This window comes from Chelonia mydas, chromosome 3, assembly GCF_015237465.2.
Source record: "Chelonia mydas isolate rCheMyd1 chromosome 3, rCheMyd1.pri.v2, whole genome shotgun sequence".
In the NCBI taxonomy this organism is placed as follows: Eukaryota; Metazoa; Chordata; order Testudines; family Cheloniidae; genus Chelonia; species Chelonia mydas.
In genome coordinates, this window is record NC_057851.1 from 153,786,257 (window position 1) to 153,802,694 (window position 16,438).

At 41.4% G+C, this 16,438-nt stretch overlaps 1 protein-coding gene across 1 annotated transcript in view; it reads right to left on the reverse strand.

Moving 5' to 3' along the window:
* Nucleotides 1–16,438, reverse strand: part of DNAH14 (dynein axonemal heavy chain 14) — a 514,964-nt gene that overhangs the window by 66,083 nt on the left and 432,443 nt on the right. Inside the window, exons 71-75 of the mRNA XM_043543588.1 lie at nt 15,559–16,004; nt 14,918–15,116; nt 12,323–12,529; nt 9,321–9,424; nt 555–711 (exon numbers count right to left, since the gene is read on the reverse strand). Of these exons, the coding sequence (XP_043399523.1) occupies nt 555–711; nt 9,321–9,424; nt 12,323–12,529; nt 14,918–15,116; nt 15,559–16,004 (1,113 nt within the window). The remainder of the gene's footprint in view (nt 1–554; nt 712–9,320; nt 9,425–12,322; nt 12,530–14,917; nt 15,117–15,558; nt 16,005–16,438) is intronic.

The following is a 16,438-nucleotide window of genomic DNA, read 5'->3' on the forward strand; positions in this document are numbered from 1 at the left end:
TGCCAAAGTGGTTCAACCAATGTTTTTGGTTAAGTTATTTATTTAGTGTTATTTTAAATATTGCACAGATAATATAAGGCCAGAGCACTCACTCCCACGGAAAAACCACGTGAGGCAGTCTAGAAGGAGAAAAACTCTGCCTATGTATTTTTGGGGAATCCATTTAAAGCCAGGCCTTGTAACTCTGTGCTGCCTCACCACTCTCCTTAGCTCTGGTGACGAGGAGCAGGGCTTTCCCCTACCAGCAGCTACCTTGGAACTGGGTCTTAAAGGGGAATTTGAAGATTGGAGCAGAGTTCCAAGGCCAGATGTACTGGTGGATTGATGTGGAGCATCCCTAACAACCCTCCTTTTTCCTGTGATTTTTGTCTACTCCCAGTTTCACTCTTTGCTGTTCATTTTAACAGGAGACAAGGATAACATGAATGCAAAAGTTGGTAACACTCTAGGAAGCAGGAGAAACCTACTGAACATAAAAGCTAAACTAGAATCTGAAATGTAATGCTTCATAAACCAGGTTTTATGTGCCCCTTCTTAGTTTATAAGTATCTCACCATGAGAATGAATAAATATTAATGGAGTGCTGGCATTGGAGTCTTCATACACTTCTTTCAAGTTAATCCCTCCAGTCTGAAGATATCTGGCTCCTAATTTCTCAATAACAAACTCTCGTATTGCACTATTTAAACTTTCTGGTCTGAGAATTTTAATCTAACAATGGAAGATGAGAGAACAAATTCATCAAGTCATTTAAATTAATATTAGCATAATAATTATGCCTGTGATAAAAATAAAGTCAGGTTGTTTTGTACTATACAGTTCTAAAAGATTCCAAAATCTCAACATTTGTGTTTTACTTAACCAATATTAAAACCACTAGGTCATTGTATACCTCTCACTTTACATGAATCAAAAGATATCTACATGGGAAAGTAAAGTACTTATCAAGTAATATGGGAAGAAGTGAAATAAAATCAGGACTAGAAGCTAAAAAGAAGGTGAAAGAAATGTTATTTATCCCATGGTAACTGTGGTTCTTTGAGATGTGTTTTCCACACGGATTCTATTCAAGTTGTGCATGTGTCCCGTGTGTGAGATTGGATTCTTTTGGATAGCAGTGTCCCTTGGGGTTGTATCTGTACCCTGAGAACTTGCAACCACCACAGCTGAGGGCATAAAGGACAGCATAGCCTCAACAGCCACTCAGTTCCTTTGCTAACAAGATTCACAAGAGAACAGGACTCTGATTATCTGGGATGGAGGGTGGCTTGCAGAGTGCTGGAACAATTTGTGTAGTGGGGTTGCTGAGAGCCACTAAATATAGACAGAAACACACTTGATAACCTCTCTGTGGACATAGGTTGCCTTCTAACTTTTTCTGGGAAAGCCATAAAGGTTCTGGGGGAAGAATGTTGGGAATCATTAAGAAAGGGATGGATAATAAAACAGAAAATATCATATTGCCACTATACAAATCCATGGTACACCCACATCTTGAATACTGCGTGCAGATGTGGTCGCCCCCATCTCGAAAAAGATATATTGGAACTGGAAAAGGGCAACAAAAAGTATTAGGGGTCTGGACCGGCATCTGTATGAGGAGAGAGATTAATAAGACTGGGACTTTTCAGTTTGGAAAAGAGACGACTATGGGGGGATATGATTGAGGTCTATGAAATCATGACTGTCGTGGAGAAAGTAAATAAGGAAGTGTTATTTACTCCATCTCATAACACAAGAACATGGGGTCACCAAATGAAATTAATAGGCAGCAGGTTTAAAACAAACAAAAGGAAGTATTTCTTCACACAATGCACAGTCAACCTGTGGAACTCTTTGCCAGAGAACATTTTGAAGGCCAAGACTATAACAGGGTTAAAAAAAGAACTAGATAAATTCATAGAGGATAGGTCCATCAATGGCTACTAGTCAGGATGGGCAGGGATGGTGTCCCTAGCCTCTGTTTGTCAGAAGCTGGGAATGGGCGACAGGGAATGGATCACTTGATGATTACCCATTCCATTCATTCCCTCTGAGGCACCTGGAATTGGCCACTGTCGGAAGACAGGATACTGGGCTAGATGGACCTTTGGTCTGACCCAGTATGGACATTCGTTTGTTCTTTTGTTCTAGTCTGGAGTTCTTTGTGAAAGTGAGGGAAGGGGATTTATCACAGCCCTTAAAAGAATCTCAATGGCAGAGCATATTACATAACGTTAAAAATGCCTCTGTGGATCTCAGGCTATGTTTGATACAACAAAAGGCTATACTCAAAATATACTGGATGCCAAAGAGGTTGCACAAGATAAAGGCCTTAACTTCTGATGCGTGTGCTTTATAACAAAGAAAAAGGAACCCTGATATATGTGCTATGGGACTATCCAAAGGTCAGGCAGCTCTGGAAAAAGGTGAACTCAAGAGTTAAAACAGTGCTCGACCTCAGCAGCCAAACCTCATCCTAAAATTATATCTTAGGTTATTTACCTGCTAAACTGGGTTTAAATTTGACACAAAGACTGGTTTGTGAGGGCTGCACTTATCATCAAGCCCATGATTTTACATAAATGGAAGAGTAGGCTTATTTCCAGCACTGGGCAGTATTTGGACCTGTCTGAGTTAGCAGCCAAAGAAAGAATAGCTTATCACAGTAGACAGAAATGATATTAATTCAAAGAAATCTGGACCCCATTTCTAAATACATTTGAGAAAGCTCAAAGAATGCCAGACCTCTAATTCCACCTAATTCCTCCTCTTTTTTTCCTCTCACTCCAGTCCCCTCCTTCCCTCCTCTGCCTACTCATGTACTTCTATTTTATTAATTACCCCTATCCTAACATGTAATGTCTATGTAGCATGGCTTGGTTTTGTATTGTCTGGTTTTGCAGCTTTAGTAAGTTGTAATTCCATAAATCTGTTGCAAATCCCGTGAAGCGTGCAGTATTCAGAAACATATACAAGCTATAAGTCATTTATCTTTTTTTACATTTCATTGTCTGTTTCTTTATGAAAATAAATAGAAAAATTAATCACAAAAAAGTGGATTAACTGCTTCCTCAAGCAATGAACAAGACACCATGAGGGAGAGGGTGTTATTGGTCTGGGGAGTTGTCATCTACGTTCTCAATGTCCTCATCTTCCAGAATCTGATGTTGCAGTAGATGAGGAACTGGAGGAGGTTGAATCTGCTTCTTCAGAGAGGGAGACTTCAATCTAGTCACAGTAAAACTGGGCTTTGTAGCATAAAGGTTTATATCCCACAGAGATCAGTAAGGCGATGGCTGATAGGTTGTTAGGCATATTGTGGTGGAGGGCACAGGGGGGTACAAAGATGGATATTCTTTGTGAGTCCCTGCCCTCTGTCCTTCTTGATTTCCAGTGGTCTGGGAAGTGGTGGGGAGTGAAGATGAACCAGTGAGAAAAAAAACAGTTACATACCTGAACAGTAGCTGTGTTCTTCAAGATGTGCTGTGCACATATACATTCCTTTGCAGGTATATGGGTGCCCAACACACTTGAGTCTGTGATTTTTGTTAGAAGTACCGCTCGGCAGCACATGCAACCCTACTCTCCTCTTGTGCCAAGCCAAGGGAATAAAAGGGGTGTATCTATTGCCTCCCTCTCTGGTCCTTTGCACTGCTGTGTATCTAGTGTCTGAAGTAGCAGGGAAGGAGGGAAGATTGTGGAATATATATGTGCCCAACACATCTTGAAAAACAACAGTTCAAGAACACTATCCCCGATAATGTCACAGCTAACCTGGTGGCTGAACTTTGTGACTTTGTCCTTACCCATAACTATTTTACATCTGGGGACAATGTATACCTTCAGATCAGCGGCACTGCTATGGGTACCCGCATGGCCCCACAGTATGCCAACATTTTTATGGCTGATTTAGAACAACGCTTCCTCAGCTCTCGTCCCCTAACGCCCCTACTTTACTTGCGCTATATTGATGACATCTTCATCATCTGGACCCATGGAAAAGAAGCCCTTGAGGAATTCCACCATGATTTCAACAATTTGCATCCCACCATCAACCTCAGCCTGGTCCAGTCCACACAAGAGATCCACTTCCTGGACACTACAGTGCTAATAAACGATGGTCACATCAACACCACCCTATACCGGAAACCTACTGACCGCTATTCCTACCTACATGCCTCCAGCTTTCACCCTGACCACACCACACGATCCATCGTCTACAGCCAAGCTCTGCGATACAACCGCATTTGCTCCAACCCCTCAGACAGAGACAAACACCTACAAGATCTCTATCAAGCATTCTTACAACTACAATACCCACCTGCGGAAGTGAAGAAACAGATTGATAGAGCCAGAAGAGTTCCCAGAAGTCACCTACTACAGGACAGGCCTAACAAAGAAAATAACAGAACGCCACTAGCCGTCACCTTCAGCCCCCAACTAAAACCCCTCCAACGCATTATTAAGGATCTACAACCTATCCTGAAGGATGACCCAACACTCTCACAAATCTTGGGAGAAAGGCCAGTCCTTGCCTACAGACAGCCCCCCAACCTGAAGCGAATACTCACCAACCACCACATACCACACAACAGAACCACTAGCCCAGGAACCTATCCTTGCAACAAAGCCCGTTGCCAACTGTGCCCACATATCTATTCAGGGGACACCATCACAGGGCCTAACAACATCAGCCACACTATCAGAGGCTCGTTCACCTGCACATCCACCAATGTGATATATGCCATCATGTGCCAGCAATGCCCCTCTGCCATGTACATTGGTCAAACTGGACAGTCTCTACGTAAAAGAATAAATGGACACAAATCAGATGTCAAGAATTATAACATTCATAAACCAGTCGGAGAACACTTCAATCTCTCTGGTCACGCAATCACAGACATGAGGGTCGCTATCTTAAAGCAAAAAAACTTCAAATCCAGACTCCAGCGAGAAACTGCTGAATTGGAATTCATTTGCAAATTGGATACTATTAATTTAGGCTTGAATAGAGACTGGGAGTGGCTAAGTCATTATGCAAGGTAGCCTGTCTCCCCTTGTTTTTTTCCTGCAAACCCCCCCCCAAGACGTTCTGGTTAAACTTGGATTATTGCTGTGCACATTGTAAGATGAGCTGTTGCCAGCAGGAGAATGAGTTTGTGTGTGTGGTTTTTGGAGGGGGTGTGTGGGGGGGGTGAGAAAACCTGGATTAGTGCTGGAGGTGACCCACCTTGATTATCATGCGCATTATAAAGAGGGGTTTCAAAGGGGGATGGGCTGTTGCCAGCAGGAGAGTGAGTTTGTATGTGTGTGTGTGGGGGGGGGGGGGGGAAGGGTGAGAAAACCTGGATTTGTGCTGGAAATGGCTCCACTTGATGATCACTTTAGATAAGCTGTTGCCAGCGGGGGAGTGGGGTGGGAGGAAGTTTTGTTTCATGGTCTCTGTGTGTATATAATGTCTTCTGCAGTTTCCACGATATGCTATGCATCCGATGAAGTGAGCTGTAGCTCACGAAAGCTCATGCTCAAATAAACTGGTTAGTCTCTAAGGTGCCACAAGTACTCCTTTTCTTTGTACAGGTAGGAACTTTTTTCTCTCCGAGTGATTGTGTACATATATATTCCACTGCAGATGACTCATCATCAGTTCCCTTACAGATGCTAGGACTTAGGATCATCTGAACAGGTACTGTAACACCAACTTACAAAGTTTGCATTGTTATGAGAGGCTTGAGTGATAGCATAATGTCTGGAAAAGGTATACAGAGACAACCCCATTGCTGCTTTGCAGATATCCGTTATTGGGATGTTACTCAGAAAAGCTGATGAAATGGACTAAGCTCTGGTAGTGTGAGATGTTATTCTCAGTGGAGGAGAGAACTGAGCAATATCATAGTAGAGTTTAATGTAGTCAGAAATCCAACATGAAATTCTCTGATCTGACATGGGTTGGCCCTTGATTCTGTTGGCATAGGCTACAAAAAGCTTGAAAGAGCTCTGAAGGACCTAGTGTGGTCTAAATAGAATGCCAGAACACTGGGACATCTACAGTGTGGAATCTTTCAACTCTGAAAGTGTGGGGTTTTGGGAAAAACACTGGAAGATGGACAGTTTGATTCAGGTGGAAAGTTGACACTATTTTTGGCAAACTTTGGGTGTAGATAAGGCTATGTCTATACTTATGGCAGTGTGTGGAATACAGACACTGCATGGTTCCCTAGCACACGTGTAAATAGCAGTGTAAATGGTGAGGCACTGCTTAGGTGAGTAAAGCCACCTGAGAACCTCATGGCTTTCTATATGCCCAAGAAGTGCATCCCATGTCTATGTCCTGCTGCAGCTCCAGCAGCAGGGAAAGGCTCTGGGTAGGGGGAGGCAGTGGGGAAAGGCTCTGCAGTGGGGAGTCTTTTACTGCAGCGGGGAAAGGCTCTGGTAGGGGGAAGTTTTCCCCACTGCAGCCTTTCCCTGCTGCCAGAACCCTTTTTTGCTGTATGTAGCTACACTCCACAGTATGGACACAGCCTGCTTTTCACTGCATCTTTACAGAAGACCTTGAAAAGAGGGTCAGCTAGGAGAGCTTGAAGTTCTGAAATTCTCCTTGTGAGGTGATTGCCAACAAAAACACAGTCTTTATAGATAACAGAGATAGTGAAGTTGTTGCCAGAAGAGCAAAGGGGGGACCCATTAGCCTGTAAAGGATTAGGTTAAGATCCCTTCATGTTATTGAATCAGACCTGGGAAGGAAGACATTGACTAGATCTAGAAACCAAAGAGTAAGAGAAAATAGAAAACCCACTTACTGGTGGGTATACTGCAGATATGGTGAACAGAACATGGTGTACTGCAGAATTGGCGAAGTGAACAGAACTGTTTGAAAGGCCAGATGATTTCAGATGCAGTAGGCAGCCTAGTATATGTCTTACCTCTGTGTGATGGAGCAGTAACTGTTGAGATTGCGGTCAGATCAAAAACCTCTTCCACTTTCTGTGTATGTGGCTCTAGTAGATTCTTTTCTGATGCTCACCAAGCTGTCTTGGGCACACTCTCTTGTGAGTATGCAACCAGAGATCATCCATGCAATGAGGTGGAGAGATTGGTGGCTGGAAGATGAAACTTGCCCTGGTTCTGAGAGAGGAGATCCTTGACTCGGGGCAAGGTTATCAGTGACTTGATGGAGAGCTGATGTAGGTGTGTGAACCAATACCGCTTGGCCAAGCCAATGCCACTAGGATTAATGTTGCCTTGTGCCTTTTCAGTTTCTGGAGTACTTTTGGGATGAGAAGAACTGGAGGGAATGCAAATAGGAGATGTGTGGACTAGAGGAGAAGGAAGGCATCTGTAATGGAACTGGGGCTATGGCTCACCGTGGAGCAAATTCTCTTGCAATTGTTCAGATTAGCCAGAAATAAATTTATCATCAGATGCTTCCTTCCACTAGTAGAAGACCTGGAGAAGAATACCCTTCCTCATTGGGCACTTATGCTGGTCTATGAAATTCTTTTGAAGGAAATCCACAATTGTGTTCCTTACCCCTGGAAGGTGAACAGATTTCAGAGATACCTTGTTTCTTACAGTGGAATGTATATGTACACAATCCTTCGAAGGAGGCCATCTATGCTCTGGAGAAGGAATAGGCCTCCTCAATAAATGGAGAGGTTCTGTCTGGGATAGCTTGTCTAAACAGCACCCTGAGCTATGGTAGTCATGAGGGCTCCCAGTGTACAGGCACAGCCCCAATGGACACTGCTATTCTAAAAGAATCTGATCTCACATGCATGGGGCACATATGCACCTAGAGTGGAATCTGTGTGGACAATCACTCTCAGAAGAATCCTAAATACAAAGAAAGTTCTATGAAAGTCTTGGTAAAAAAGGAAGCAGCTTAAGCCTTGGAAAAAGAGATAACTGACTATTGAAGGAAAGGGGCATAACAGCTTTAATAAGTGTGTTTGGGAGAGAGTAAGTGAACAACAGATTGGATGATTGGTTCTTGTGTGCATGGGTGTGTGTGTATGTGTATATTGACATGGGTATAAGAGGGAGGCAGTGTGTTTGTGTGTGAGAGAATGGAGTATTGCTGCAGGATTTAAAATCAGGCAAAGGGGATATGTTAGCAGGAGTGTTGTAAGCAAGACACAAGAAGTGATTCTTCTGCTCTACTCCATGCTGATTAGGACCACGTTTCAGGGAAGATGTGGACAAATTGGAGAAAGTCCAGAAAAGAGCAACAACATTTATTAAAGATCTAGAAAACATGACCTATGAGGAAAGATTGAAAAAATTGGGTTTGCTTAGTCTGGAGAAGAGAAGACTGAGAGGGGACATGATAAGAGTTTTCAAGTACATAACAAGTTGTTACAAGCAGGAGGGAGAAAAATTGTTCTCCTTAACCTGTGAGAATACGACAAGAAGCAATGGGCTTAAATTGCAGCAAGGGAGATTTAGGTTGAACATTAGGAAAAATTTCATAACTGTCAGGATGGTTAAGCACTGGAATAAATTGCCTTGGAGGTTATGAAATCTCCATCACTGGAGATTTTTAAGAGGAGGTTAAAAAAAAATACCTGTCAGGAGGATCTAGATAATACTTAGTCCTGCCATGAGTGCAGGGGACTGGACTAGATGACCTCTTGAGGTCCTTTCCAGTCCTACGATTCTATGATTCTATGAAATCCATAAAATTAATAAAACTGGGAATTGGAGAGAGGGCCAGATTAACCAATGTGCACTCATTTCACTTGCACAGGACCGTCATCTTAGGGGGCTGCTGACAACCGGGAAAAACAAAAAACCAAAAGAAACTGTGCAGCACTGTGACCCTGTGCGCTGGGTCACAATGCCGCTCACTCAAATTTGGCCTGGCTGCCTTCCTGTCAGATGGAGGGATGGCCACACCAAACCTGAGCAGTACTGCAACCCTGTGCACCAGGTTGCAACACCTCTCACTCAAGTTTGGTGTGGCTATCTCTCTGTCATGATGGAGAAGTGGCTGAACCAAACCTTTGTACTTGTGGTATGGTGCAAAGCAACCTGAATGTAGATGAGAATTTGGATCTCCTTATAATTCTTTTTATTTCACAAAATGAACAGTAATGTATTTATTCAGAAAAAAACATGATTTAATTGCATTATAAATAGCTTTCTGTGAAACCTGCCCCCTTTATTTTCTTATAGGAGTTTTGCCAAACTTATTTTATGTGTCTTCAACATTACATCATTGACAAATATTTTGGAATTTAGGAGCTATAAAGTCCTCTCAAATCTATATCTAACTAAGTGGTCAACAGTGTCTAAAATTTTTGGTAAAAGAATATTCCTTCATCATTTTCTTTTCTTACCAATATAATTCTTTGAAATGAAGAAAGATTCTCCCAATGAAAGTCTACCACGGCACTATCAAGCCCAATTCTTTCTTTCAGTGCATCTGATTGCAGGTCTGTATCTGTTATAGAACCATAAAACCAGAGTTACAAATATACAACAGAAATAAAAAAGACTAGCACTTAGCTGCCTAACTATATTTTCCAGTTAGTACCTCACTAAAAGTAGCCATTGATCAAAGACTTTAGATGGCTTTTTGTTTACTTTTTAAAAGCTAAACGTAAGATTTTTGTCAGTTGAATCAGTTTCAAGAATGGCACCATCTGAATAATACTGTAACAAATCCCTGGCCCTCTAGGACTCTACCGTTGTAGAGAATGTAGACATCCTGCTCCAAAAGCACAAACCCCTACCATTTCAGCTAAAGGAGAATCTCAATAGCTATTAGCAGTACAGGGCCTATGACACTAGAGCAGTTCAGATTCTATCCAGTGGAGGGCAGTGGTATACATGCACAGCAACCAGTTCATTACAGTACATAGCATTATATGCAGCCAACTTTACACAGTAAGCCTTCAGGTCTGTTGATATGAACACGATCACAAAAGTGTATCTGGGATGATTTACAGAGTTGTGTGAAAGTTTTACCAATATAGTTATTCTGGTATAGCCCCTCATGTGGACCCAATTATACAGGTATAAAGATGCCATACATCAGTATAGCTTATTCCTCTTCCCGTACAGGAATAGCTCTATCAGGATAGAGTGCCTTTATAGTGGTATAATTGTGTCCCTTCTGATGTGGGGTGGGAGGTGGTTATCACAGAATCATGGACCTTGAGAGGTCATCTAGTCCAGGCCCCTGTGCTGAGGCAGGATCAGTCCTGCCAGGTGTTTGTCTCACCGGTTCTTAAAAACCTCCCATGATGGGAATTCTGCAGCCTCTCTTCGAAGCCTATTTTATGCTTAACTATCCTGATAGCTAGGAAGATTTTTCTAATATCTAACCTAAATGTTCCTTGCTGCAGATTAAGCCAACTACTTCTTGTCCTACTTTCAGTGGACATGGGGGAAAATTGATCACAGTCCTTCCTATAACAATCTTTAGCATATTTACAAATTGTTATCAGGTGCCCTCCTCAGTCATCCTTTCTCAAGACTACACATGCCTAGTTTTTTTTAAACCTTTCCTCATAGGTCAGGATTTCTAAACTTTTATAGTTTTTTTTGCTTTCTTCTGAACTCTCTCCAATTTATTCACATCTTTCCTAGATGCCCAGAACTGGACACAATGCTCCAATTGAGGCCTCACCAGTGTTAAAAAGAGTGGGAGAATTACCTCCCATGTCATACAGAGGACACTCCTATTAATAAATCCCAAAACGATATTAGCCTTTTTTGCAACTGGATCACATTGTTGGCTTATATTCAATGTGTGATGCACTATAACCCCCACACCCTGTTCAGCAGTACTACTGCCTCTTCAGTTATTCCCTATTTTGTAGTTGTGCATTTGATTTTTTTTCTTCCTAAGTGTAGTACTTTGCACCTGTCTTTCTTGACTGTCATCTTGTTGAGTTCAGACAAATTCTCCAATTTGTCAAGGTCATTTTGCATTCTAATCCTGCCCTCCACCTGTTTGCTACTTCCCCCGCTTGGTGTCATCTGCATATTTTATAAGCATACTCTCCACTTGATTAACCAAATCATTAATGAAAATATTGAATAGTATCAGACCCAGGATAGACCCCTTCAGAGCCCCACAAGATACGTCTTTCTAATTTGACAATGAACCATTGATAACTACTCTTTGAGAATATTCTTTCAACCAGTTTTGACTCACCTTATAAGTAATGTCATCTAGACAACATTTCTTTAGTTTGCTTATGAGAATGTCATGTGGAACTGTGTCAAAAGCCTTAGTAAAATAAAGATATATCATGTCTACAGCTTCCCTCCCATCCACTAGGCCAGTGGTCCCCAAACTGTGGGACACGCCCACTAGAATGTTTGGGGGGAAGCGGCGGGGCCCAGGCCAGCTCCCACAGGGAGTGGGGAGGGAGTGCCACACAGCCCTGCTCTGCCCCCAGCTCTGCCGCAGCCCTGGCTCCGGGCTCTTGGCTGTCGCTCTGCTCCCAGCCCCAGCCCCTGACTGTGGCCCAGCTGCAGCTTCTGCTCCCGCCCTCAGACCCACCCCCAGCCTCGGCCTTCAGCCACAGCTTCTCACAGCCCCGGCCCTAGCCCTGTGCCCAGCCTCAGGCCCTGGCTGCAGCTCCTTTCCTGGCTGAGACTTTGTTCCCAGCCCCACCCCCAGCTAAAGCCCTAGCCTTTGCCCCCTTACTCCTGTCAATGTCTGTCCCCCACCGTGGAGCTGTGGCCCCACTCCTGGCCCCGGCTTGCAGGGGCGCAGACAGGGGTAAGGGTGGGGCATGACCGTGTAAAGTTTGGGGACCACTGTACTAGGCCAATAACCCTGTCAAAGGTTGTACCACTAACTAAATTGGTAGAATCAAAGTGGTACAATTTGTGTGTGTAAACAAGCCTGAAGTATCTTCCTGAATCAGAGCCTTATAAATGTTACTTTCCTGGTTTATAAAGTCATCATAAACCTCTTGATTGACATACATGCTTTACTACGCGGTAGAGGTGACTAACAAATCTATATGCAGTGTTGTTGTAGCTAAGTCAGTACTAGGATATTAGAGAGACAGACAAGTTCAGTGAGGTAATATCTTTTATTAGACCAACTTCTGTTGGTGAAAGAGACAAGCTTTCGAGCTTATACAGAGCTTTTCTTCAGGTCTGGGAGCTCTTTGTAAGATTGAAAGCTTCTCTCTCTCATCAACAGAAGTTGGTCCAACAAAAGATATTCCCTCACCCACCTTGTTTCTCTAATATCCTGGTACTGACAGCTACAACACTGTATATAGATTTACTAGGCACAGTTGAGGATACATGATTCCTTACCCAAGATTATTTAAAGTTTTAAACAAAATAAAGTAAAATTATGAGCTTGTACCTTGTTGTGATGATGTTGGCTTGTAACGTGTGCTAAGTAAATAATATAAGTTATCACTGTTTAGGAAAGAACTCCACTGTTGGGAATTTGATGCAAGGGAGTCACACAAGAGATTGAAAGGTTGCATGTGAGTGCTTATGTACTGACATTCCTTCCACATAGATTCAGTAATCCAGAGATTAGGAGTTTTATTAAACATATGTGAACCTAAGGAACAAGAATTATAGGATTAGAACACATTCATCCTTTGCTTCTTAGATTTTCATCCACATGTCATACAAGTAAAATTAATTGATGCAAAAAAAGTAACTATGGTCTGTTCACTTAAGTTTGATCATAAACTGATAATATAAAGGAGACTAGAAAGATCACTCTTTATGCTTTTTGGATGTTAAAACAGCATTGTTACATTACCATTACACTATTCTACCAATGTTAATGCTGTTTAATTCGAATGAGCGGTTATTTACTCTGTGCAGTATCTGGAGTTCTTTGAGATGTGTTCCCCTATGGGTGCTCCATTTCAGGTGCAGATGCACCACATTTGCCTTTGATTGGAGATTTTTGGTAGCAGTGTCCATTCGGCCCATGGATCTGTTCCAGATATCCCTGCGCCCAATACTAAAGATACATAGAGCCGTGCAGGTGAATTACTCTCTGCTCCTACTCTACCACAAAGTTCTGCAAAAGGAAATGCTGAGGCAGAGGGTAAGGAGGCTGGGGAGTGGAGCACCTATAGAAAGACGCATCCCAAAGAATTTCTTTTACTGCACAAAGTAACCTCTCCTTCTTCTCTGAGTAGTGTCTCTATGGGTACTCCACTTCAGGTGACTTCTGAGCAGTATCCCTGGAAAGAGGAGGGAGCTTCAGAGTTAAGTCTAATACTGAAGGACAGAACTGCACAGCCAACTGCAGCATCTGAGCTAGAGGCATGAACCAAAGCACAGTGTTTAGAAAAAATATGCAGTGAAGTCCAAGTTGCAGCTTTTCAAATTTCAACAACTGGAACATCTTTCAGTAATGCCACAGAAGTAAACTGAGACTTTGTAGAATGAGCTAGCATCCTAGAAGGAGATTGGATGTTGATAGATTTGTAACATGAAATAAATCATTGAGAGGTCCACTTTGAGAGTCTTGGATAGAAACAGTCTTGGAGACTCTCTAAATGGATTTGTTCTGTCTAGATAGAAAGGTAATACCCTTCTGATATCCAAGGTATGGAAGGTAGCTTCCTCCCTGGTCTGATGTGGCTTTTGGAGAACAACTGGGAGATGAATGACATGATTAATATTAAATTCAGAAGACACTTGAGATGGAAATTTGGGATGTAGTCATAACAAAACTTTTCCCTTGAAACACTCTGTAAAGGGAGACTCTGCCATTAATGCCCTCATTTCTCTGTTCCTTGGAGGCACAAGTGTCAGCCACCAAGAATGCTGTTTCAATGCATAGGTGAAATAAAGAGCATGTAGCTAATGGCTCAAAAGAAACATCTCATAAGGGAATTGAGGAAAAAGTTCAAATCCCATACTGTGATGGGTTCTTTAATCTGTGGAAAGAGATTCATCACTGACTAAGAGAGCTTCCCGGCATGAGGGAAAACGTTTAAAACCTGAGGATCCTGGCATATAAAAAAAATGCCAATATATATAAGAACCCTTGAAGTGGGGAAAAATAAAGGGAGAAAACAACAAACAACAGAACTACGAAAACTAAATACTATGAACTAGATGAAACTAAAGAAACAAAAGAATAACTATACTTAACTATTGAAATGGGCATGCTCAACGCTCTGTCTCAGGCTGAAGGGCAACTGAGAAGGAACTGAAGACAGTTTGTCCACACAGCTCTACAGATATCTTCATATCTTGGTATGAGGATGTCTGGAGCGCATGCTCAGGCCGAATGGGCACTACTACTGAAGATCTCTGATCAAAGGCATATGGGGCACATGTGCACCAGAAGTGGAGAACCCATAGGAACACTACTCAAAGAAGAAATGTTGTTACAACGGCACTGTGTCATGCAGTTCAGGCCCAAATTTTAGGTTTTATATTAAACATAACAATAAAAGGCTTGTATTTTACAAAAATCCTGTTAATTAAATATTTTCATGGTTTATAAAAATGCAAGTATGTTTTTTGTATTTAAATACTTTCCTGAAATATTTGCAATCTATCACACAACAGAATTATCGTAGTGCATGAGAATCAGAAAGTGAAATTGGATATAAGCAGATTAGTCAAGATTTACAGTCAAACCCAGTTCAAGAAGGAAAAACAAACAACAACAATAACAGGCTCTCTATTGAACATTTCATGAGATTTTTCAAACTTTTCAGTTCTACTGTTATAAGGGTCAAATTCTATTCTCAGTTATATGATGTAAAACCAGAGAAACTCCAGTGACTTCACTGTAACAGAGTAGAAAGTATTATTAACAGCAGAGGCAAGAAAGACATTTAAATATATATGTTTATTACCTCATCTGTGTTTCTTTAAAGGTATCTAATTCTGCTCTTAGTTACACTCATGAGGCCCCTTTAATTTCAGTGGGGTTGTATAAGTATAACTGAAGGATAGGAGCTTTATTTACCATAATTTTCAAACTCTGATTGTGTATCCATAATATTTGCCAACATGCTGGAGTAGCAGAAGAAGTTCCACTCATGCTCAGGTAGGAATCCAAGTTCGTCTTGGGCTTGATTTTCACCACAGTTATTCTGCATGATCTTAGTGCAGAGCAGGAAAGAGAAGCAGAGTTGGTTTTCAGTGAAGAGGGCAGAAGAAACTGTCTGTAGAGGGGGAAAGGTGTGTGTCAATACTAATAGTGTAATATACTTAGAAAACACACAAAGGAGATATTTAAAGCAACGTCTACTCTACAAACTAGGGCTGTGATTCTCCTGCTTGAATACTGCTAGCATAAATATAAATAGCAGTGTGGTCACAGTAGCACTGGTAGAGGCAATGGAGGCACAGCTGAACCATGCTGAGTACATATGGGTACATACAGAGGAGGCTGTACTCAGCACAATTGAGCCGTGCTTCCACTGCGGCTTCCCAAGTTATTGCGGGTACACTGCTGTTTATACTCATGCTAGCAGTATGCATCCACAAGCAAGAGAATCACACCCATAGCTCATAGTGTAGACATAACTTCAGACACAAAGCTTCTTATAGTAATTAAGAAGATTCATGTGTAAGTAACTGTATTGTATTTTGGTGACACCTCACCTTATAAACATTATTCGTCAACATGTCAATTATATCTTTAAGATGCCTGTTAAAGCTGTCCGTCTCATTCTCACATTCTTCCCAGTGCTCTTGGGTGGAATGCTTTCTTCTCTGCCGGCTAAGGGCTCGTACTGTTCCACATACAGAAGAAGTTGAATCTGACAGAGAAATTTGACTTTGCAGTTTATTCACAGAATCCATAGATTCTACAAAGATCTTATGGAACCACTCTAATGAAAACTGGTACATATAGTTTATCTTAATAAGATCTGCCACTACAAAGTAGAGCACAGCACCTCGAGTTGCAATAGGGAGATAGTTTTTACGTGTTTTTTCAATTGTGGCCTCTGTTTTTGCTGATGCTTCAACACGCTCAAAAATCTCTTTTGAAGTAACTTTTGTTCTTTTTAAGGTGTCAATGAGGTCCTGGTCATCTAATATGTGTCCTAAAATGTAAAAAAGGTTTTATTCAAATTTAAAATTTGTGAGCTAGAATGCAGCAGACAAATTAACACATTTTTAAAAAATAAGCCATGCTGTATTTTATGGAGATTACTTCATAAAGTGTATTTGTATTAATAAATTTAGTTTAAAAAAAACCCCAAAAAACAAAAACAAAGTTTCACACAAAACCTAACTGATGTTAGTATTGTACTTCACATTATTTGCTTTTATATGGAATTTATTGTCTTGCTGTATAATTTATATTTATCTTCATACTTTACATAAATTGTAATGAAAATAAATTCACAGAAATAAAGTTACCTGATAATTTCACACACAAGAATTAACAGAAGAAACTGAAGCAGAAGTTTATTGTTTGCAAGGCACATTAAGAAATTATCCATGTTCACTGTCACATTACTGTATAGCATATTAA